Source organism: Rhinolophus sinicus, chromosome 1 (genome assembly GCF_057876585.1).
Source record: "Rhinolophus sinicus isolate RSI-liver-muscle chromosome 1, RSI-T2T, whole genome shotgun sequence".
Lineage (NCBI taxonomy): Eukaryota > Metazoa > Chordata > Mammalia > Chiroptera > Rhinolophidae > Rhinolophus > Rhinolophus sinicus.
Window position 1 is genome coordinate 53,558,499 of NC_142501.1, and position 24,636 is coordinate 53,583,134.

General features: G+C 41.4%; 2 protein-coding genes and 1 pseudogene across 3 annotated transcripts in view; 2 read left to right on the plus strand and 1 right to left on the minus strand.

The window, feature by feature from the left end:
* The window catches only part of TMT1A (thiol methyltransferase 1A), a 40,759-nt gene that overhangs the window by 12,154 nt on the left and 3,969 nt on the right, over window positions 1-24,636 (plus strand). Inside the window, exons 2-3 of the mRNA XM_088799413.1 lie at window positions 13,839-13,968; window positions 18,736-18,870. Of these exons, the coding sequence (XP_088655539.1) occupies window positions 13,839-13,968; window positions 18,736-18,870 (265 nt within the window). The remainder of the gene's footprint in view (window positions 1-13,838; window positions 13,969-18,735; window positions 18,871-24,636) is intronic.
* LOC109443699 (small ribosomal subunit protein eS27-like pseudogene) lies at window positions 4,409-4,837 on the plus strand (annotated as a pseudogene).
* The window catches only part of SLC11A2 (solute carrier family 11 member 2), a 49,520-nt gene continuing 38,605 nt past the window's right edge, over window positions 13,722-24,636 (minus strand). Inside the window, exon 18 of one of the 2 annotated variants that reach the window (XR_012493974.2) lies at window positions 13,722-14,639. The gene's annotated coding sequence lies outside the window, so the exon portion shown is untranslated. The remainder of the gene's footprint in view (window positions 14,640-24,636) is intronic. The other variant, XR_012493970.2, reaches the window with a different exon arrangement.

The window sequence follows — 24,636 nt, forward strand, 5'->3', positions numbered from 1 at the left end:
TTGTTACTCTATATACCCCTTCTTTGGCTATCATTTTTCTTGGTTTACTAGTAGAATCACCCCCAGAGCCCACCCCTCCTTCCCCTTCTAACCCACCTGACACTGATCCCTCACTATGGGATACCTCTCAACCCATTACTGCCACTCACCACCCACCTCTTTTCTCACTCAGAGATCCCATACCACTCACTTTCCCCGCTAAAGCTCAATATCCTATTCCTGATAAAGCCTCCTTGGACTCAAATCTCTCATCTCTAAGTTCCTCCAGGTGAAGAGTCTCCATCCCACTTCTTCCCCTTACAATACTCCCATTCTCCCAGTCAAGAAGCTGGATGGGACACACTGCTTCGTTCAAGACCTTCGAATAATCAACAAGGCGGTTATTCCCCTCCACCCTGTAGTTCCCAATCCATATGCCCTCTTATCCCTCATACCTCCTGACACTCAATATTTTACTGTCCTTGCCTTTAATTAAGGAGGCTTTCTTTTCTATTCCTTTACACCCCGATTCCCAGGATCTATTTGCCTTTACCTGGACTGATCCTGATACCAACTTTTCTCAACAATTAACCTGGACAGTCCTCCCTCAGGCTTTAGGGACAGCCCTCATCTTTTTGGCCAGGACTTAGCTCAAGACCTAACCTCCCTTTCCCTTCCTCTACGATTCTCCAGTATGTTGATGATCTCCTCCTTTGTAGCCTTACATACTATCTCCACTTCCCATACCCACCTGCTCTTCGATTATCTAGATTCCCTAGGTTATTGTGCCTCCTGCCATAAGGCCCAACTCTCCACCCAGACGGTCACCTACCTAGGGTTCTGCCTTTCGCCAGGAAATCATTACACAACGCAAAAACCTTATTCGCTCTATCCCCTTCCCCCCCACTAAACAGCATCTTCTCTGTTTCCTTGGCTTGGTCGGATACTTTCGCATCCAGATCCCCAACTTTGGCCTCATTGCCAAACCCCTATATCAGGCCACCGCCGGCCCCCTCCAGGAACCTCTCCTATCTCTTTCAGAGATCACCTCTGCTTTCTCTCAACTCAGATAGCTCTCATTTCCGCCCCCGCCCTTGCTTTACCTGACCTAACTAAACCTTTCTTCCTATACACTCATGAATCTCGGGGGCTCGCTCTAGGCCTCTTGGGTCAGAAATCGGGCCCCAAACTCAAAGCCGTCACTTACCTATCCAAACAACTAGACCCCACTGCCCGGGGCTGGCCCCCTGGCTCCGTGCCCTCGCTGCCTCTGCCCTCCTCACTTTAGAGGCTTCCAAATTTACTCTCAACCTATCAATGTTTTCTCGCCCCATTCAGTCCTTAATCTTCTTAATAAGAACCCTTCCTTTCTTGGCTCTTCTTGCCTCACCCATTATCAACGTCTTCTCATCTCTCCCCACATTACTCTTCTCCAGTCCCCTGCTTTCAATCCCTCCACACTTCTTCCTACTTCCACCTCTGTGTCTCATTCCTGCATTGAGGAACTCAAACCTTCCCGACTTCTTCACCCTGACCTTTCTGACACCTCCCTTCCTGATCCCAACTACACCTGGTTTGTTGACAGGTCCAGTTACATTTGTAACAGAGAGTGCTATTCAGGCTATGCTGTTACCTCTGCCCATGAACTCATAGAATCTTCCTCTCTCTCTTCCAGCACTTCTGCTCAGAAGGCCAAACTTATTGCCCTTACCCGTGCCCTAACCCTAGCCAAAGGATGCTCTGTCAACGTTTATACAGACTCTAAATATGCCTTTCATAGTATCCATTCCCTTGCTGCAATCTGGCCAGGACCCGGCTTCCTTACCTCCCAAGTTTCCCTGTAGCCCATGGCCCCTTAATCCTCAAGCTTATTGAGGCTCTCCAACTCCTACTCGTGTTTCCGTTATGCACTGCAGGGGCCACCAAAGGGTCTCTGGCCTTGTTGCCATTGGTAACAATCAGGCCGACAGAAGGCACGCCAGGCCGCCCTCCTCAGCTCTCGAGAGCCTGTTACCCATCTCCTTGCCATCCCTGAACTGCAGCCCACCTAGAGTCCCAATGAAATTACTTCCCTTACCAGTCAGGGAACATTTGGGAGAGCCCCTGACTTAACCTCTACTGGCAAACTAATCCTGCCCAATGGCCAGGCTTTAGACATCCTTATGGCTTTCTACAACTCTCTTCACATTGGACATAGACCCCTACTCACTTTCTTACATCCCTTTATCACTCACCTGCATCTTTCTTCCCTTTTAGCCCACGTCACTCAGGCTTGCTCTATTTGCCACCTCTCCAACCCCAAGAGGGCCATTCGGCCTCCCCCATCCTTCCCAGTCCATCAGGCCGCAGCTATATCTCTGGCCAAGACTGGCAAATTGATTTCACTTATCTGCCTCGTATCCACTGACACTGCTATCTCCTCACCTTCCTGGTACTTTCCCCAGATGGCTAGAAGCTTTCCCCACATCTGAAAACTACTCCACGGTCGCTCATACTCTTCTCCACCACATTATTCCCCGTTTCGGCCTCTCTTCATCCATCCAGATCGACAATGGTTCTAGTTTTAGTTCCCAGATCACCCAACAAGTTGCCACCTCTTTTGGTATTCAATGGTGATTGCACATCCCGTATCATCCCCAATCTTCTGGAAAGGTAGAAAGGGCTCACCTTTCCCTCAAAACTCAGTTAACCAAGCTGTCCTTAGAACTCCATCGGGACTGGATTTCCCTCCTCCCTGTTGCCCCCCGCGCTCCAACTTTCCTCAGCCCGTTTGAACTCATGTACGGTTGCCCTTTCCTCCTTCGCAACATACCCCCTTCTTCTTCACCTGTCCTGGGTGATTATCTCCCTACCCTTTCTCTCACCCGGCACCTTCTCCACTACCATGCTGATACCTTCCTCCCCAAACCTCAGGCTGGAATTGAAATTCCAGCAACTCCTCTAGAACAGGGAGATCGAGTCCTCTGGAAGGCTCTCCCAGACAAAGTCTACCCCCTCCATCCCAAATGGGAAGGAGCCTATCAGGTCATCCTAACAACCCCCACAGAAGGTAACTGTTAGGGATACCTTCTTGGATTTATCTATCCAGGCTCAAAAGGGTCCCGGAGCCAGCAACCCTGGACCTAGATCAACAGAAACAATGGGAGCTGGACCAGCCAGAGGGACCCCAGCCAAACACCCGGCCAGATATTTATACCTGCACTTGGACGGGGAATACAAAGGTGACAACACGTAAGCAACAGACCACATGAATGACAAGACCTCACAGGTACCGGCTGGGCAAGTCTATGATATCATCTGAGAGGATCTCAGAACTAGTCTGGGAACTGGCCTTTGACAAACTGACGGGGGGATTTTTTTGTCCTATACACCAACTGAGATTAAGAACTACTTGGAACTCCCTCCATAATCCACAAATCCTTTTATCCTGGCCTATCAAAATGCACCATTGCCCTCCCTTATCCTCCCCAGCTTTACTCCCCCTTTGTCTCCCCCTTTTCTATTGTCTCCCCACCCCCAGACACACTGGGAAGACAATGTTGTAATAATTGCGTCTCGTACTTTACCCACACGGGAAAATTTAACTAGACGCGGGATCTGTGCCATACCAAGCCCGAAACACCTTCTAGATACAATATCCATGTCAAGGTTTATACAATTACTAACCACTCTCTGATCCAAGCACTAAACTCCTCCCAGAATGAGAGGCTCCCCTCCTCCTTGAGAGTTCCATGGGAGCGTAACCCTCCCCTCTGTTTCCGACTAACTCCTTTACACATAGGACTTTTAACTTCTCCAAAACCTCTCTCACCTGCCCCTGGGGCCACCCACAGGACGTCAAGGTGTCCACCTCCAATGCGTGATAAATCCCCCATTCTGGTTCAAGCCGTTGTTTCTCAGTCTAGTTGTGTAGGACACAGCTCCCTGGCTCATGCTGGTGTTATGAGCCTTGGGCTCCGCTGGGCTGCTGGTCGTTTGTTGGTTGCTCACAGCAGCTCTCACTGGCTGCCAGCAGCCCAGCTCCAGGGAGAGCCGTTGTCCACCATCTTAGCTGTAAAGGGCACAGCTCGCTGGCCCATGTGGGAATCAAACCGGCGACCTCAGCATTAGGAGCATGGTGCTCCAACCACCTGAGCCACCGGGCCAGCCCAATAAATATATCTTATATTTTATTACAAAAGCCTGTGCTTTTGAAATTGCACAATATGTTCCTGGATTTGCTAGTGAAGTGCTAGTTGCTTTTGTTTGTCAGTAAAAATTAAGGTTCTGAAGGTTATGGCTTTTCTAACCTGACCTCCCGCCACTCAAACATGCTAAATAAATTCTAATTGACCAATTTTGGTCTCCCGCGACTCATTCCTCTGGCTGTGCCTAACAATCACCATTCACAATTTACCATTCGTGAAAGTAAAAATCTCGGAGATCTGTTCAGGCTGGGCTTGTAATAAGATCAACATGCCTTTGCCTAGAGCTTTACTACATCCATCCTTGGAAGAGGAAAAGAAGAAACATAAAAAGAAACGGCTAGTTCAAAGTCCAAATTCTTATTTTATGGATATGAAATGTCCAGGTTGCTACAAGATTACCACGGTTTTCAGCCATGCTGAGACAGTGGCTCTTTGTGTATGTTGTTCAACAGTGCTGTGCCAGCCGACAGGAGGCAAGGCCAGACTCACAGAAGGGTGTTCATTTAGAAGAAAGCAACACTAATGATGCATGCAACTTCCTGAATTTGTTATATCACAGAAAGCCTTATCGGGTCAGTAATTCTAGTTAATCTAACAAGATAATGTAATTACATTTAATTTTGTAAGTATACAACAGTGATCTCTCCTATTTTGTTGTCAGTTTTTCAATAAAGTTTTAGTTACGGGCAAAAAAAAAAAGTGAAAATCTCTCATGTTGAATAGTCCTAACTCACACTGCATCTTTTTCAGTCTTTAAAATGTATCTGACACTGATGTCAACCTTCTCCTTGGAATGACCCTTTTATTCCATAACTCTAATAGCTAATAATAAAAATTTCCATTTTACTATATGCCTTCTTTATGCCAGGCACCAACTTTTTACACAATTATTTTAAATAGTACTCATAATTCTACAAGGCAGGTATAATTATCTGCATCTGACAAAGGACAAAGCAGACCAGTGGATGTTCCGTGACTTGCTCAAGGCCACACAGTGGTCTTCCCATGTAGTTTACCTGCCTCGGAAGCCCAGGCCTCCCACAACACCAAACTGCTTCTCCAGTTCTTCAGCATCAAAGTCCCTGTAATTCGGTTCCCACCTTCCTCCACCATTTCACTGTGAATGACTCATTCGGTCTGTGTTCAAACCCTTCAGCCTTTCTAATACTTTTAGGCTGTGAATCGTCACCTGTGTGAAAAAGATTCCTAAACCTCACACTTTGGCCATTCCTGTGATATTTAGAATTTAACATGTCAAAAACAGAATTCACTGAGTCCTTCCCTAACTAAGCAACACTTTCCAACTTCCTCCATACCTATGATTATTTTCCAAGCACCATATAAAGTGATGCCCTTCTAGAGAGCATTCACTGGCTGTTTCAAGAAGCTTCCTCTTTGGGAAATCTCTTAGGACTCACTAAGGCCCACTGGTGTGATTTCACACCACCAATCTCTTCCTTCCTTCTACATGCCAAACATGGCAGGTGCTCAAGCAGTATTTACTGATTAATTCATCATCAATCCCTGCCTCTGCTTCTACATAGCTCTCAGTTGGACACTTCTGCTGCATTTGCACGGCCACCATCTTAGTCTGAGAACTAACACCTGGATGATCACATCTATAGATTAAATGGGGGTGGCTGCAATGACAAACCATTTATGTGGGAACTTGTCAGTGACTGCATGGCTCAAGGATATAACAGCAAAGTAGCTCTAAAGTGAGGGGGAGATAGTACATGTGAATATAATAATAGAAAACCACTCCTTTTGCAACTTAGTCTTTGTTCTTTCACTCAGTTCACCCCCACTAGCATAACATGAAAAAATAGACGCTCAGCAAACAACTCTCCTGGGGTACAAAAAAGTGGCTTCCTAGGCAGGCACCAGTATCTGATCCAAATCATAACTCTCATGCCAGAAAATGCTTCACAATGGCCTCCATCACCCCTGTCTTCGTGCTCATAATTTCCCCAACTATTTAATCTGGTGATTCCCCCAACCCAAAATCATGAAGGTATCTACTCAGTATAATATTGAATTTAAGTCACTCAACTCTGCATTTAGGGCCATCTGTCAACTGACCCATCAACACTTTTCCCAGTTTTGTGGTCCAGTGGGAAAAGCATGGGGTTTGCAGTCAGAATATTTGAATCCAAACCTCATCGTTGCATCTCACTGATATTTTATTCACTTAGTATACAAGGATAACACCACCGCCATCTCCTGGGATTCTTGTGAGGATGAAATGAGATAAATGCAAAAGGTGCTTTGTAAACTGTGTAATTGTTAGTGATAAGCACTGGAGCTTCTTCCCACAGCCCCTCACGCTGGTCAGCGCTCCATCTCCGTAAGCGTGTGTGAGAAGAACAGAATGAAGTTTACTTTTCTATCAGAGAAGATATTTTACATCTATAAATGTGGTCCTGGAATTCCAATCAAATGGGTTGTTATACACTGTAGTGTTTTCTGGAGATTCAGTATATTTTTTAAAGAAATCTCCCATGAAAAAATTATTCAGCGAAGCTCTCATTTTTGAGGGGCGGCCGGGTAGCTCAGTTGGTTAGAGTGCGAGCTCTTAATAAGTTGCTGGTTTAATTCCCACATAGGATGGTGGGCTGCACCCCCTGCAACTAAAGATTGAAAATGGCAACTGGAGTTGGAGCTGAGCTGCACCCTCCACAACTAGGTTGAAGGACAATGACTTGACTTGGAGCTGATGGGCCCTGGAGAAACACACTGGTCTCCAATATTTCCCAATTTAAAAAAGAAAAGCTCTAATTTTTGCACCTAACAATAAAAAGTTTGGCCCGACATGAGATGCACCTGCTTCAGCTGCTGCAAATAACTTCTAAATGGAGTGCTGTGGGTGTAGACATACTTTTCTGAGTCCCTCAAATCCACACTATGCTATATACCTGAAACTAATATAAAATAACATTGAATGTCAACTTTAACAGAAAAACTTAAAAGGGGGAAAAGATCAATAATGTTGTGATAATGTGGTACAATGTCAGACGTTGTTGGACTTAGTATGGTGATCACTTCTTTAGCATAGGGAATATAATCAATAATGCAACATAAGACAGGGGAGTGTAATAGTGGCATAATACATTTTATTTTGAGATTTGGACCTCTGATATATTTCGATTTAACAAGCGTATTTTAGCTTGGCACTTTTTGAAAGTTTGTTTTCTTTTCCTTGCCTTCCTCCCCTCATGCCAAACCTTAATGACTCTACTAGACATTCGCTATGCAGACCAGTTTCAATGGCTCTGTTTACTTCGGCCCAGGGCTGGACCTATGACCTGGAATTGGTTTTGCATCTGTAGGGGATCCAGTCGGGCTCCAACTTAAATTCACATCCATATGCAAAGGTTGCATAACCAGTGTAACCATACCTGCCCCCATCCCGATGAACAAAGCGGAACTCAACAGAAGATTCATTACAGGCCAAAGCAATTTACATCCTGGTTAGAAAATACTATAAAACTTCAGATGAAACAAAGACTCGAGGCAGTACTTCCCAGCAGACTTCCCAGCTAAGCCTCCTTGCACTTTAATTAATCTTCCTTCTGTATTTCTGCCTCTCTCATGAATGCTTTCACAACCCACGAGCGAACAGCCACAAGAGTAATAACTGCATAGTGCTAGACGGTACTGTTGAATAACTATGACGTCCACCTGTACCTAATAAAATATATGTTATATATATATATATATATATATATATATATATATATATATATACATACATATATATATATATATATATATACACATATATATATATATTTTTTTTAATTTTAATGGGGAATATTGGAGAATAGTGTGTTTTTCCAGGATCCATCAGTTCCAAGTCAAGTAGTTTCAATCTAGTTGTGGAGGGTGCAGCTCACAGTGGCCCATGGGGGGATCGAACCAGCAACCTTGTTGTTAAGAGCACCGCGCTCTAACCAGCTGAGCTAACCGGCAGCCCCCTAATAAAAATCTTTAACAAAATAAAAATAAATCCTTCAAATCTTGGCTCCCCTTTTACCTGTCAAGCAGGTAGTATTAGGACTGTAATAGAAGCAGCACTCGGGTCATATTTATCTCACCTCTCAGGTTATGGGAACAGATTATTAACTCTGATGCCAGAGGAAGAGTTTTTTTCAATGTTATTGTCCAGCAAAGCTTAGGAACAAAGAAATCTAAAAACCTTTTTTAAAAAAGCAAAGGCTGCAATGTTAAAATATAGGAGGTCTGACAATTAAGTTTGTGAACTTGTTGCAACGATGTTGCTAACTTTTTTGATTACAGAGGGATTATTCGTTATGAATTTGCACCAAATAGACAAACAGTTAACCAAGTTTACTATTTGGAAGTGCTGAGAAGCCTGCTTGAAAAAGTTACGCGACCTGAACTTTTCACCAACAATTCATGGCTCTTGCATCATGACAATGCACCAGGTCACATGGCACTGTCTGTGAGCAAATTTTTAGCCAGTAAACAAATAACTATTGGAACACCCTCCCTACTCACCTGATCTGGCCCCCAATGACTTCTTTTTATACCCAAAGATAAAGGAAATATTGAAAGGAAAACATTTTGATGACATATTATATTATTATACCCGGTCTTATATTAAAATAAGACCAGGTCTTATATCAATTTTTGCTCCAAAAGACGCATTAGAGCTGATGGTCTGGCTAGGTCTTATTTTCGGGGAAACACAGTATGCCTTCCTTTTTCCTCCATTACTTCTGTATACAAACCTCCTTACTTGCATTAACTGTCCCCCATGGAGCCCCATTCCCTCCAATTCCCTCTATGCTGCTCCCAGAGCCTAAATGAAAAACCACTTACTGCCTGAAATCCTTTGGTGGCTTCTCATGGCTTTCAGATTAAAGTTCAAAATCCTTAGCTTAAAATACAAGGCTCTGGTCATCTGGCCCCGGTGGCCCGGCAGCTGGATCCTCTTCAAGCCACCCCCATTCTGGCTTCTCTACATTGTGCTGTTTGGGCCGTTGGCCTTTGTGCCTTTCCACAAGCTGTGCTCTCTGCCTGAAATACGCCTCTCTCTTCACCTAAAATTTACTAGTTCTCTAAAACATCCCATTCCTCCAAAAAGAACTTTAATTCTTCGGTTTGATTTGTAGGTCCTTAACCTATGCTCGTACAGGCCCATGCCTCTTCCTCCTACTTTCTCAATGTACATTCGTTGCTTTACTCATTTGTCTCCCCCTACTTGACTCAACGCTTCTTAAGGACAGGGTACATGTCCTAACTCATCTTTGTATCTGCAGCACTCAACCCTTGTTAAGTTACTAGCCATTTGCTTCCTCTGTCACCACCCTCAGGAGAAAGTGCAAAAGCCGTGAGACTTTCAGTGCTGCTCAGAAATCTTGTCATTTACCCTCAGCTGCCACAAAGGCCAAACCTTTACCAAACTCATTTTCATTCTCCTCCTCTCAGCAGGTGATATCACTACTCGTTCCACACGGGAGAAAGAAAAAAACTTGACTGAGAGCCATTGACTGGGAACAGAAATTGAAGACCCTCACAGGTCCCCTCTCCTGACCTAAGGCTGAGGTCCCCTCCCAGGGTCTGCGAGGTGAGCCCTCTCTCAGGTCTTGCTCCTGCCGAGTCACACTCCTTTTGCACCTTCACTCTCCCCGTCCAGCAGTTCCTTCCCCCGTGTTCAAACACCCTCCCCCAGTAAAAACAAAACACCCAATAATCTTAGCTTTGCTTTCCCCTAAAATTATTACCTTCTTTTCCTCTCGCCATTGATCTGCTTCTTAAATATGAAGGCTTCCGCCTGCGTGGGAGCTGTGTGATGGCTACTTCTGGTCTTTCTTCTTGAGATCTTCTTCCACCTCCACGCCTTTTGGGCATCTTTTTCTCGTGAGTCTTCCTTTTAATTTTTTTAATTTTTCTTTTTTTAAAATATTTTGGGGACTGGATAGGGTTCCTAACTTATTTTTTTTATATCTTTTTTTTTTTTAATTTTTATTGGAGAACAGTGTGTTGGTTAGAAATTCTGAAATTACCTTTGTATATTCTACAGTTAAGCAAATATAGTCACGCACCGCTTAACAAAGGGGATATGTTCTGAGAAATGCCTCATTCGGTGATTTCATCATTGTACAAACATCGGAGTACACTTACACAAACCTAGATGGTAGAGCCTACTACACACCTAGGCTGTATGGTACAGCCTATTGCTCCTGGGCTCAAGCCTGTACAGTGTGTTACTGGACAAAACAACATGAGATTAAATCAAGCACAAGAGAAAACTATACAATGAAGAGACGCAAGGTAAACACAAGATGTATGAAGTTGGCTACCTATGTAATGCAGCATATTGTTTTACAGCAAACTTTTGTTTTAGAAGTAGAAAGAGTACACTCTAAAATAATAAAAAATATAGTACAGTATAGTGAATACATAAATCAGTAGCATAGTTGTTTATTTATCATTATCAAGTATTATATACTGAGCTATGCTTTTATACCACTGGCAGCACAATAGGTTTTTTTACACCAGCGTCACCACAAACACGTGAGTAATCCATTGCACTAGGTTAGGACAGCTATGACATCATTAGGCAATAGGAATATTTCAGCTCCATTATAATCTTATGGGACCACCGTCATATACGAGTATGACATTCTGTCATTGGCCAAAACATCATTATGCAGCACATGACTAAATAAATATATTGAGGATAGTAGGAGTCAGGCCTCTCTCAATGAAAGGAATCACAAATATGCAAAGGGGAAGACTAGAATGAACCCTGTGGAGCTGGACTGAAATTGGAGATACTACTGTGAACTGATGGTTCTAACATAGATATTTAGAAATAGAATTACAGGCATAGATATAAATCCTAACTCTGTCTGCTGAGAGGGCCTAGAAGTAATGATACTCCAGTAACAATAAGCATCTCCAGTGCCCAGAATTTGGTTTCTAAATACAATTCTCCAATAAAATGAATCAGGACTCCTGGAAGAAATGGCTGATTTCAGGGCTGCCGGAAAAAGAGAACAAGCTCAGCCTAGAACCGCACATTATGCCAGGGTATAAAGAACTGTTTGAAAATGATGGAGTCATGTCAACAGGACGTAAGAGCCAGCTCACAGGGTCCAAATCTGGGGCAATCCGACCATCAAAATAAATCATTACAGTAATGGATTATAAGATACTGAATAAAATGTAAATTCATGAGTCCAAACTGATGCAAATGAATAATTAAATAGGAAAGAGAACAATTCCTTATAGTAGAATGCCAACTGAAAAATATAAAAGAAATGATGGGTTTAGAAAATTACCATTTGGCAAACACAATAGTAATTGATTCAGGCAACAATCATCATGGATGCTGAAGTTAATGGATAAAAGTCTAATAAATAACAGGATATTTGTATAACATTAAAGTTACACCTCAAAATACTAACTATAAAGGTAAAAATAGTAACTTTACTTAAAATTTGCAGACGTCACCTTAATCCAACGGACCAAAGCAGTGTTGTGCGAGACCTGACTCCCCAACTCAGAAGAGGCACATCTCTTCCCAATTTTGTGCTCACTGATGATATGACAGTAGCTTGAAATTGACCCTGGTGGGAGTATTTGCACCATTGAACCCAGCAAGTGTTACAAATCAAGGCTTTTTTCCCCCTGGAGACCAGTTTAGACATTTATCAGCATAATACCGGATCAAAGTTACTACCACCAGACAAGCTGACTCTATGTACCTACCTCCTGATATTACACAAAAAGAAGAACACAACTTCACTTTGATGGTATTCTGCCCAAAATGCATAACCTCTAACGGTGAGAAAGCATCAGAAAAAAAAACAAATTGAGAGACATTCTACAAAATAACTGGAAGGAAAGAAGGAATCATCGCTAGGGAAAAATGATAAAGCAAATGTGGCTAAATGTTAACAAGGCAGAATCTGGCTGCCAGACATCGTTCGTTGTACCATTCAAGAAACTTTTCTGTAAGGCTGAAATTATTTGAAAATGAACAGTTATAAGGAAAAAACCACGTACGCTACCTGGTCATCCGCCCTCATCCTGCGGTCTTTGCAGCTGCGATTGGAAGGAGGCAGAAGGCCAGGACTTTGAAGCCTCAGGGTGCTCGAAGGTGCCCAGTCACAACAGAAGCGAAGTTGCAACCACCAAACCACTGTCATGTAGGGTCTCTGGTCCCACTTCCCACATAAGAATGCAGGATATGGTGAGACCAAAAAGGAACACTCACGGAGCCATAGATAGGGGAGTCATACCACGAGAGTCTCACTGGCAGCACTATAGTCTCACTGGAGGCTGGATCCAAACGACCAGCAACCTGCTGTCCATTTCTCTGCCTGCCAACCAACCAACCAACCAACGCAGCCGCGGCAGTTATATCAGCGGCCAACTGGCCAACTGGCTACAGCTGATGGCCAACCAGCCACAGCTGACAGCCATCTACTACCCAAGTCAGCACCCTTCCACGTGAGGCCGAGAGCCCGGAAATTGCTCTCTGGGACTCCGTCCCCACAGCGGGGAAATATTGGGGAACAGTGTGTTTTTCCAGGACCCATCAGCTCCAAGTCAAGTCATCCTTCAATCTAGTTGTGGAAGGCGCAGCTCACTGGTCCATGTGGGAATCGAACCGGCAACCCTGTTGTTAAGCACTCCTGCTCTAAACAACTGAGCCATCTGGCCGCCCCCCTTTAATGTTGTCTTTAAAAGACTAATGTTTGTGGTCCAGGTGCTGCTGTTTCCAGCAGGGGCTGTGGAAACCTTGGCCAATACCAGCCGGCCACTCCTCCTGGAGGAGGGGTGTTTCCGGGCTCTCCCATTATCTATCAATTAGCTGGAAATTGAGTGTAAATGTGTCTCAGCTTTACAAAGCCTGTTCTGATCTACTGCTGCCTGCTCAAGGAACACCAGGAGACAGACATCAGGTGGTGGGGTACGCCAAAGGTACTGTGCTTCTGCCACTTACCGAGTTACATTTTCTGATGAAAGCTGATGCGTAGGATGCAGCCATTGTATTTGAATTTTGAGGTGAAAATAGTGAGTTGCACGGATAACAGACTGAGGTGCTGCTTAACATGTTGATGGTGATTATAGTTGCTCCTGCAAGTTTCCTCATTCATCCTGTGTAGACGAGGAAGATTATTTCCACTGTCTAGCATAGCACCTGGCGCATGGTAGGTGCTTGGTAAAGATCAATGACTTTACAATGCCCTGCACATTCTGCAGAAATGGAGTGATCGTTCTCCCATTACTTGTAAACCTGGATGTATTTTTGCCTATGTTGGCAGAGCCATTGTTCTTTAAAATGATATTCTGTGAAAGAAACTCTGTGTTCTTACTGTTTGTGGAAAAAATTCTGAAGTTCCCAGTGATCTCAAATGTTAAGCAGTGAAGAGATTGAAAAACACAATTATGATCTGTGTTTTCACTCTGTATTCACGGACTCTGATTATCATTACCTCTCTATGTTATTTTTCTTTTACCTCCCCTCACTCCTCCAAAAAAAAAATGAATGAAAAGATCCCATAAAGAAAAGGGTGAAGGAAAGATGACTTTTTATTTCAACTGAGCAGACACAGGTAAATGAAGACAGAAGAACACAAAATTAAGGGTACATTGGGAGAGGGTAAATGGATTCTTTTTAACAATTCACAGAAACCACATTATCCCCTACTGTTACCAGTGGAAAAAATGTCTTCAGATAACCAGTGGTCAGCAGATGAGGACGAAGGCCAACTATCCCGACTGATCAGGAAATCTAGAGACTCCCCCTTTGTTCCTGTAGGTGAGTACACGCCTTGACCGGATACAGGAAAACTGCTTGTAATAACACATTAACGTTTTCTTTACCCACTATCTTTGAGAGTTGAAACGTTTTATGTAATTTTTTTTCAGATAATTGAAGCTCACCCCCTCAAAGCATGAGTAACACTTTCAGAACAGTTTCTAGTATGTGGTAAATCCCCAGTAACTGTTAGCTATTCTTATTATGAAGCATGAGATTTTATGCTATTACACCCATCTTCATTTGAGATCTACCTAAGATTACTGGTTCCCAGTCCACCTAAATGGAATTGATTGAATGGACTTAACTTTTCTGTGATGACTCAGGACCAGCAGCAGCAGCCTGGAAGTCTATTAGGGACCATGGAGATATAGTTGTCTTTTTGTCCTCAGTAACTCCAACCGTTAAGTTCTTGTGTCTGAGATTTATAGATTTTTCTGTCTTCCATTATTGTCGGGTACCATCAAACACTTCTGTTTCTGATGTTCTCTGGCACTAGAAGCTAGATACCCAAGCTTAAAAAAACTGAGTCAATTCAGAGTAAGAAGCTCTGAATGACAGGGGCCTACCTGTACGCTTGAGAGCATGAACTTTGTGGCATTCATGTTCAGTGGCCCTTTTCCTGGCTTCCTGATGTGTTCCAGATGTTGAGGTTGATGGTTAAATAATCTCTAGATTAAAGAAGTGGTATTATAATTAGACCTGGAGTCTTAGTCTCTTTATTTTTTCCCAACACATATTTTCAACAAATGCTACATGTATGTGGGCTTTTTTAAAAACCCACAAAATCTGAGCACCAATATTAAGTTTTTAAAATCTAAGCTTTCTCTTTCTTCTCTGTTGGATGCTTCAGCTGCCCCAAGCATTATTGTTGTAGATTGCAGCCATGCCGCTTTCCCTGTGTTAATTTTGTCTGGAAACTTTTAAAATAACTTATTTAAATCAGACATATAAGTTTGTGATTAATTTTATAAAAACCTTGTAAATAAGTATAACTCATGTTTCCACTAAGAGTCACTGCAAATCTAGCAACTTCTAAGTGTCATTATTCACATATCAACAAGAATCAAAATTTTATTTTATAGTAATAGTCTGTTTGGAAGTTTCATTTAATTTGATTAAGACTTATAATGGCACCCACAAGAAATGAAAACATGTAATTTTAGAGAGATTTATTCACCTTCCTTAGCATTTTTAACTAGAAAAACAATTCAAGAACTCAATGCTGCCTGAAAAGATCACAATAATGAACAGAGATTAATCACTGTGCCTGTTGTAAATTACATTGTTTTTCCAGAGACATTTAGGGTGATTAAAGTAGAAAGATAAAAGTGTTTCCAGCTAAATTCAATTATATACAAACTACAGAGACACTATATGGAAAACAGTATAAAGCTTCTGACTTTAATCTCTAAAAAAAGCAAAACCAATTTAAGTAAGAACAGAACCTTGATTTGGTAAGGGAAGAGAGCCAGGTTTTTGCTAGAAAAATAATGATAAAAATTTGAGTATATATTATTGAACAGTTTGTTAGGCTATTGTTATTTTAATAATATCTGTATTTCCTGCTATAGTATGGAGTGTCCTGTGCAGATAATTTACAAGACATTTTTATTTGTTATCTTTAACAACTTCCATCATTATAATCTATTTATTTTAAAATCGTCTTATGCTCAGTTAAGGTCTGTGCATATATTATATGCATTTAAACTGTGTTGGTAGATTGTTTTTTCTTCTTTCATTTAACATTTCTTATGTACATTTCTGTGTATTAGTACTTCCTATAATTTCAATATTTAAAAAAAATTTTTTTTTTTTTTTAAATATTAAATGGCAGTTTTTCCTCTGTTTGGGCCATTTGGGTTGTTTTCAGTTTTTGTGTCAACTTCGTCACTTTTCTTTTGCTTATTTCCTTGGAGTATGTAGAATTTCCAGGTCAGGAAGCACATTCAGTTTAATATCACTTATTATAGATTTCTGGAGTTCTTTCCATAAAGATTTAACTAAACTTACAAAGCTTTCAGCATTGTACCTGTTTCTCAAATGTGCCTACCATCATCATTTGTTGTTTTTGCTGTTTTTATATATTTGTCAGTTTTATTTCCATTATATTTATTGCTAATCAGCCTATAAACCATACATATGTATGTTATTATTTACTGATTCTTATTTCCACTTAGTACATGGAGCCTAAAAGAATAAATATAACCTCACTCACCTATAGAGACATACATGTGCCACATGGTTAATCAAAACTTGCTACCCTAGATAAATATAAATTGCATTTTTATATACTAGCAAACACATGGAAACTGAAATTAAAAACATAATACCATTTACAATCACTCCAAAGAAAAGTAAATGCTTAGGTATAAGCTTAAGAAAATATGGACAGAATCTGTATGTTGAAAATTATAACATGTTAATGAAAGAAATCAAAGACCTAAATAAATGTACAGATTGCGTGTTCACAGATTGGAAGACTCAGTACATAGTAAAGATGTCAATTCTCCCCTAATTGATCTATAGGTTTAGGGTAATTCCTATCAAAATCCCTGCAAGGATTTTTGTAGACACAGACAAGCTTATTCTAAAATTTATATGGAAAGGCACAACTCCTAGAATGTTAAAAAGATTTTTTTTAAAAGGGGGGGGGATAAAGTGGAGGAATCACCCTACCTGATATTAAGGCTTACGGTACAGCCACAGTAATCGAGACGGTGTGGGGAGGGAGAGAAGCATAGATCAATAGGATAAAGGAGAGAACCCAAAATACGACCTATACTTTTATTATGCAAAAGTTTTCTTTATTCCTATGTCAAAATATAGCATTTGTCCTTGTCATTTTAAGTCTACCCCACCCTTTTTTTAAAATAATTTATTTTTCAACTACAGTTGACATACAATATTGTATTAGTTTCAGTTGTACAACATAGTGCCTAGACATTTATATGATTTAGGAAGTGATCACCCCCATCTGACACCATAGGTAATTATTACATGATTGACTATATTCCCTACACTGTACTTTACATCCCTGTGACTATTTTGTAACTGCCAGTTTGTACTTCTTAATCTCTTCCCCTTTTTTACCCACACCCCTAACCCTCCTCACATCTGGCAACCATCAAAATGTTCTCTGCATCTATGAGTTTGTTTTGTTTGTTCATTTATTTTGTATTTTATTTGTCTTTGTCTGACCTACTCCACTTAGCACAATACCCTCTAGGTTCATCAATGCTGTTGCAGATGGCAAGATTTCATTCTCTTTTATGGCTGAGTAATATCCCATTGTATTATGCACTACCTTCTCTTTATCCATTCATCCACTGACGGACACTCAGGTTGCCTCCATATCTTGGCTACAGTAAATAATGTTGCAGTGAACATATGGATAAATATGTCTTTTTCAAATTAGTGTTTTGGGTTTCTTTGGATAAATACCCAGAAGTGGGATTACTGGGTCCTTCTTTGTCTCGTTATCGCCTTTGTTTTAAAGTCTATTTTGTCTGATGTAAATATTGCTACCCCAGCTTTTTTTTGTTTCCATTTTTATGAAATATATTTTTCCATCCCTTTACTTTCAGTCTGTGTGTCTTTTAATCTCAAGTGAGTCTCTTGTAGGCAGCGTATGTAAGGGTCTTGTTTTCTTATCCATCCAGCCACCCTATCTTTTGATTGGAGAACTTAATCCACTTACATTTAAAGTAATTGTTGATAGATATGTAGTTATTGCTACTTTATTATTCTTATTTTGTTTTCTTCTTCTTCTTCTCCTTCTTCAAGAAGTCCTTTTAACATTTCTTGTAATAATTGAGGTGATGAACTCCTTTAGCTTTTTCTTGTCTGGGATACCTTATCATCTTTTAGATGTTATAAATATGCTATTCTATTTTCTTCCAGTTTTTGTTGTTGATTTTTTTTTTCACATTTAATTCTAACCCATCCAGAAGTTTTGTAGGGTCTGATGTTAGATACAAATCCACGTTAGTTCTCTATAACCAATAAATTGTACTAATGATATTTATTTAATAATTATTCCTTTATTTGTTATTTGGTTAGTTTGATTTGTCATGGATTGAATTCTCACAGTGTTTTAAATCTCTTTACAGAACCTTTCCTATTCAGTTGATCAGTTTTCTGTTTCAGAGCCAGTTGCATAGACTCTTGGTTGTCACAGCCGTATATTCACCCTTAACATCTGTACAGAATAAAGAAATATTTGTATGGGCTTCTGGAGTCTTCTAGAATCACAGTTCTTCCCGGAGTCACATACCTCTTGTGCAACTATTCACACCTTTTCATCTCTCATTAAAGTTTAATATCTCATGTTTTACAGAAGATTCAAGTTTTTATCACTTTACTGGATTTACTCCCTATTTGATAACAACTAGAGAGGAGTAAAGCCAAACACTCAAAAGTTATAGATGCTGGGTTGTTTGGTTGGTTCACTCACTAAGTGACTTGCCCCAAATAAAGCCCTGAAGCATGCACATTCGAAATTAGAAATGACTAGACAAATTACACTGTATGGTTCAGGTTTTTCTGGGAGTAGGCAAAACTGCAAATATTGAATCCATGAATAGTATGGGTCCATTTTTAAGTCCCGTGGATCAAATCTGGCATGGTTCTTTTTAAAGTATTCATTAGTATCTTGCCTGCTTATCTTCCAAGTACTGATGCTTTGGACAGTCTTTTATTCAACTCTCTAAGCTCATGGAAATTCTAGCCTGCTTCTTATGTAACCTCTCCTTTTTTGATTCACAGGGATAGCAGGCTTTATGACTGTGGTGTCCTATGGTCTTTACAAGTTAAAGTACAGAAGAGATCAGAAAATATCCATTCATCTTATTCATATGAGAGTTGCTGCCCAAGGATTTGTTGTGGGAGCTGTGACTCTAGGTAACCTGCTTAATTTGTATCTCATGTTCAGCTGTCTTTGAGAGTATCTGTGTTTACTTTATCCATTCATATTAGAAGATGAATATCGGGTCAAGACGATACAGTGGAGGAAGAATGGTAAGAAAAGCAATGATCTTTAGGTTGCTGCCCAATTATAGGCTTACTTTCTTAATATTTTCAGCACTGAAAAAAACCCCAACAGATAAAAGGTACAAGCATCCGTTATAAAATAAATAAGTTATGGCATGTAATGTACAGCATGGTGATATAGTTAATAATACTGTATTGCATATTTGAAAATTGCTAAGAGAATAGATCTTAAGAACAGATCACAAGACAAAGAAATTCTGTAACTATGTATGGTGACAGATGTTAACTAGACTTATTGTGGTGATCATGTCACAATATATATAAATATCCAATCATTATGTACACCTGAAAGTAATATGATGTTATTTGTCAATTACACCTCAATTAAAAAAAAAAAAAAAACCAGTAGAGAACTAAGTTATGGGTTCTGTTATCCTCAATAATAAAAGGAGGAATGAATAGTTCGTACCCTATATAACTCAGCTAAAAGCAGTAGCTATAGACCCCAGCCTTTATTGCTTAGCTAAGAGCAACACAGCTCCCAGCCTATTTGAACAGCCAATATCGTTAAAGTAGTTTAACTGGGAAGAAAACATTTTTAGAGCTCATATGTCTAATATCCTTGTTCTCCTTTTATTCCAAGTTTTAGCAACAGGCAAATTTTTATTTTTATTAGTCTATAAATTAAGCAATCTTTACATGTGACATGCGAGTCTAGAACAAAATACAAGAAACTTTACTACAAAGTTGCAGCCCTCACTTTCATCATTCAGCAACCATATATTGAGCACTTGCTACTTGCAAGGCACTGAGCTGGTCTAGACATGAGTCTTAGTCCCTACGCTCAAAGGGTTTAGTCTCCTTAGGAGAGAGACCAAGCACAGAAGACAATAGAAAGTCATAGGTACTATGACAGAGATAGCAAAGGTTGCTGCGTAAGGCCAGCACCAAGGAGGGGCATTTAACTAGGGCTGACAGTCCAGGGGAGGCTTCTCTAAAGATGGAAACTGTGGGCGGCGGATTGGCTCTGTTGGTTAGAGCACAGTGCTCATAACACCAAGGTCGCTGGTTCGATTCCCATGTGGGCCAGTGAGCTGCGCCCTCCACAACTAGATTGAAGGCCAATGACTTGACTTGGAGCTGATGGGTCCTGGAAAAACACACTGTCCCCCAATATTCCCCAGTTAAAAAAAAAAAAAAGATATAACCTGTACTATGAGCAAAATATGTGGAGGAATTAAGTAGGCAGAGAAGAAGATCAGCATTCTAGGCAGAGGAAATTACAAAGGCACAGAAGCATGGCATATTAGTGGAACTCTACAGTTTGGTATAGTAGGTGAATCAATTTGCTGAGAGAAGCAGAACTACTATCGCTTTTCCCCGGATATAAAACCTAGTCAGACAATCAGCTCTAATGCATCTTTTGGAGCAAAAATTAATATGACCCGGTCTTATATAATAGTAAAAGCAGACCAGGTCTTATATTAAGTTTTGCTCCAAAAGACGCATTAGAGCTGATTGTCCGGCTAGGTCTTATTTTCGGGAAAACTCGGTAGTAGTAATATATAAGAGACTTAGCATAGGTATTTGGGCTTATGTAATTGGGAAGCTCTTGCTTATATTATCAGTAGCTGGGGCCTGAAGTGGGCAGGTCAAGTGGTTAGAAAGAAAATATAGCTGTAATGTGGCAGAAGCAAGAAAAATCTGAAACCTGCAAGGATGAGCTGGAACACAGGATGGACTGGAACCCTTAGGAATTTCTCATCATCTCTAAATTCCATGACGGGAGTGACAAAGAAAAAGCTGATGCCCTTTATCCTGGGACTAAAACATGGACCTGGCCAAGGAGTGAGAGGTGAAGGAGGAAATGCAGCAGGAGCCACAGTAGCTGCACTCCTGATTGCTGCCCATTCCAACAAGAAGGGTTAGCAGATAAGCAAAAATATGCTGCAACAGTGTCTTCCAAATATAAAAAGACTTTGACAGCCTCTTCACTTCTGCTTTCTGAATCTCATGTAAAATGTCTCTTGGGCAATAACTCGGGGAACAAAAGGAAAGGAATTCTAGAAAATGTAGTTCCAGTTTAGCTAAGTTGACACAATCCATATCCATCACTGTCCACCCCATGTCACCCTGGCATCCCTGTGTTTGTGCTGCGTGCCTCTGAGTGGGCTCGGACCTCGGAGACCCTATGAATGGGTGGTGTCCACAATGTCCTTTCCTCAACAGCCTGCTCAGCTCCTGGAGACTCATGCCTATGGCTTCTTTTATGGAGTTAATCCATCCCGTATTTGGTCTTCCTCTTTTCCTGCTGCCTTCTCTTATTCCCAGCATTATTGTCTTTTCCAAAGAACCTGGCCTTCTCATGATGTGTCGGAAATAGGAAAACTTCCATTTTGTCATGTTTGCCTCCAGTGATGTTTCAGGTTTAATTTGTTCGAGGACCCACTTGTTCATCTTTCTGAAGGTCCAGCGTATCTGTAGAGCTCTCCTCCAACACCATATTTCAGACGAGTCCCTTTTTTTCTTGTCCGCCTTCTTCACTGTCCCACTTTCACATCTGTACATAAGTAACTGGGAACACAAAGGTGTGGGTGCATCCATATACACCTCTTTTAATAGACAACTTTTATATAAAGAAATGGCAAAATCAACTCTCCCTTGTATAACAAAAGCATGCTAATTCTCTCCCATGAGAAGACAGAATATCCCTGTATTCGTCTTTGAGTGATGTTGATTTATCTCTGAGCTGAGTCACATTCCCCTTTAATATCCTGGGACCTAAATCCTGAGATAACATTAAATACTATTAACACTTGTTATATTGGATGGTAGGTAAATGGAAGAGGTAAATAGAAAAACAAATTGGTTAATGTATATACAAATGTATTCATATCAAAATAAGGAATAGTCATAACTATCAGTCTTTGTTTCTGCAACTGATCAGATGGTCATGGCTGGTATTATAACTGTATTCTTTCACTAGCCATTTCATACTCCTTTTGCCTTCAGCAAGCACCTTGGCTATTCATGATTGTTTGATGGGTGTGACCCAAACCTTCATTGCTAAATAGTTTGGGTCATTAGCCATCCTGCCTGTATTGGGTGTAGCTTCCCATTGTGTTTAATCTCAAGACGTGGGAGTACTAAGAAATGCCCAGAAGATATCATGCACGCCTCCTTACCTACCATTGCATAGCAGCAATCCAATTTCCTCTTGATAGTCAGGTCAGATCAATGTAATGGACTAATACGATGTCCTGTGGCATGGAGAGATGATCAAGATGTCTACAGACAAGATTATGGCATAGGGCTGGAGAGTTCACACTGAGACTGGACAGTGAAACTATACTGCTGGCCCTGCTGGGTGAAAGCAAACTGCTTCTGGTGATCTTTACTAAGAGGGATATAGAAAAGAGCAATAATCCAGATTAAGAGCTGCAAATCAAATAGCAAAGGTTGTGCTAATTTGCTCTAGTAATGAAAGCACATCTGGAAAGCAGCTGCAATTACAGTGATCGCCTGATCAAGTTTGTAGAAATCCACTGTCATGCTCCCAGATCCATCCGTCCTCTGGCCAGCTGAATGGGGATGAGGTAGGTATCACCCCCTTGCCATCTTTAAAGGCCTTGATGATGGCAATAATCTCTATAAGCCCCTGGGAAAGCAGTATTGCGTTTGTTTACTATTGTGGTAGGTAAAGGCCAATTAGAACGGCTTACACTTGGCTTTCCATACCATAATAGCCCTCACTCCACAGGTCAGGAAACCAATGTGAGGATTCTGACAGCTGCTGAGTATGTCTACTCCAACTACACATTCCAGAACTGAGGATACAACATACAGTGGGTTCAGGGACCACCAGACCAACTGCAAAATAGACCCACAGCAAAACTCCATTGACCACGTAACCTCCACAAACTCCTAGTTTGACTGGTAGGCCACACTAATTATCCAGGTATTCATATCAATTCAGAACCAATACTTAACAATCTCCCACAAATGTGATTATTTCCCTTCCTCGTGCACAGGCATCCTGGTGAATGGCCACAGGTCCCTCTGGGGAAGACCAGGAGGTGGATTCATAGTACTTAACATTCGGGGCTATGTCACAGGGTCTTTCCTTAAGGAGATCTGACTTCTCCTTTATTCAAGGGATTTTGGGTCTGTGAATTGACTAAAATCCAGGAATTAGTTGAGGGGCCATAACTCCCCATTGGGATGACTCCAGTTAAACTTGTTCACCAAACTAATAGCTTTTTTTTTTTTTTTAATTGGGGAAGGGAAACAGGACTTTATTGGGGAACAGTGTGTACTTCCAGGACTTTTTTCCAGTCAAGTTGTCCTTTCAATCTTAGTTGTGGAGGGTGCCGTTCAGCTTCAAGTTGTTGTCCTTTCAGTCTTAGTCATGGAGGGCGCAGCTCAGCTCCAGGTCCAGTTGCCGTTGCTAGTTGCGGGGGGCGCAGCCCACCATCCCATGAGGGAGTCGAACTGGCAACCTTGTGGTTGAGAGCCCACTGGCCCATGTGTGAATCAAACCGGCAGCCTTCGGAGTTAGGAGCACGGAGCTCCAACCACCTGAGCCACCGGGACAGCCCCCAATAGCTTTTCTGCTTATACGCTGCCCACCACTTTCAACGCTAGGGACACCACAATCAATTAGCCAATGCCAAGATCTTGGTGGCTTAGACTATTCTGATTACTGCTTTGACTGCTGCTCAGGACAGTAATCATGCTTTCCTTGTCCTTGTCAAGTAAATGCTGCTGCATGACCTCTGCCACCACAGGACCTCATCATCCCCACTGAATTCAGGGAGCCCAGCAGTTCCCATTGTCACTTCTGGCTTACAGAAAATAGTCACCATAAAACTCTGCAGGGACACCAGGGCTCCGTTCACAAATGTATTTATCAGCCTTGGTGAAGGGAGTAGAGCTATTTAGGGGATGAGTGAGCAGGATAAATCTACTCTAACATTCCAATCTCCCTAAGCCTATGGATACCTTCCCCTACAACAAGGTTTCTCAATCTCAGCACCATTGACATTTTAGACTGGATTATTCTTTGTTGTGGGGCTGTCCTTGCATTACAGGGTATTTAGCAGCATCCCTGTCCTCTACCCACTAGATGCCAACAGCCCCCACCCCTGCTGCCCCCAGTGTGACAGAAGTATACCAAGGAAGTTCTGGCGTTTCAACTCCATTTAGTGGAGATTTCCTTTTGGTCCAAGTTTCAGTCATTCTCAGACACGGATGGAAGGACCGTTACTATTGGCAAAGGAGGCTCAGTAAAATACAGGGGTTCAAGGGCCCAGTGTCACTGAAATCTGCTCATATGTCCCCAACACTGTAGTCAGGGTCCCACTCCTTCCAAAGCAATGCCCTCATTTTAACATAAGAGACTTGGTGAGGTTGGGAGTTTGTGTTGTGATTAGCCACTCAGAAGATTAGTTCCTGTGTGTGTTTTTCAAACACAGCTGCCTCAGGAGTATAAGAGTTAAGACTTTGTTTTAATCATAAGCTTTCAGGTCCCTCAGAGGACCTGGAGCTAGGAATTAAAAGCCCTGAGCCTCTCGTTTTGTTTTCCCAAGTTCTCCTGCACACTTAGAAGTAACCCAGCTTATGATGCTCCTTATTTCCACTACATAGTCTATGGAAGTAAATAGTTGATCACCCAAA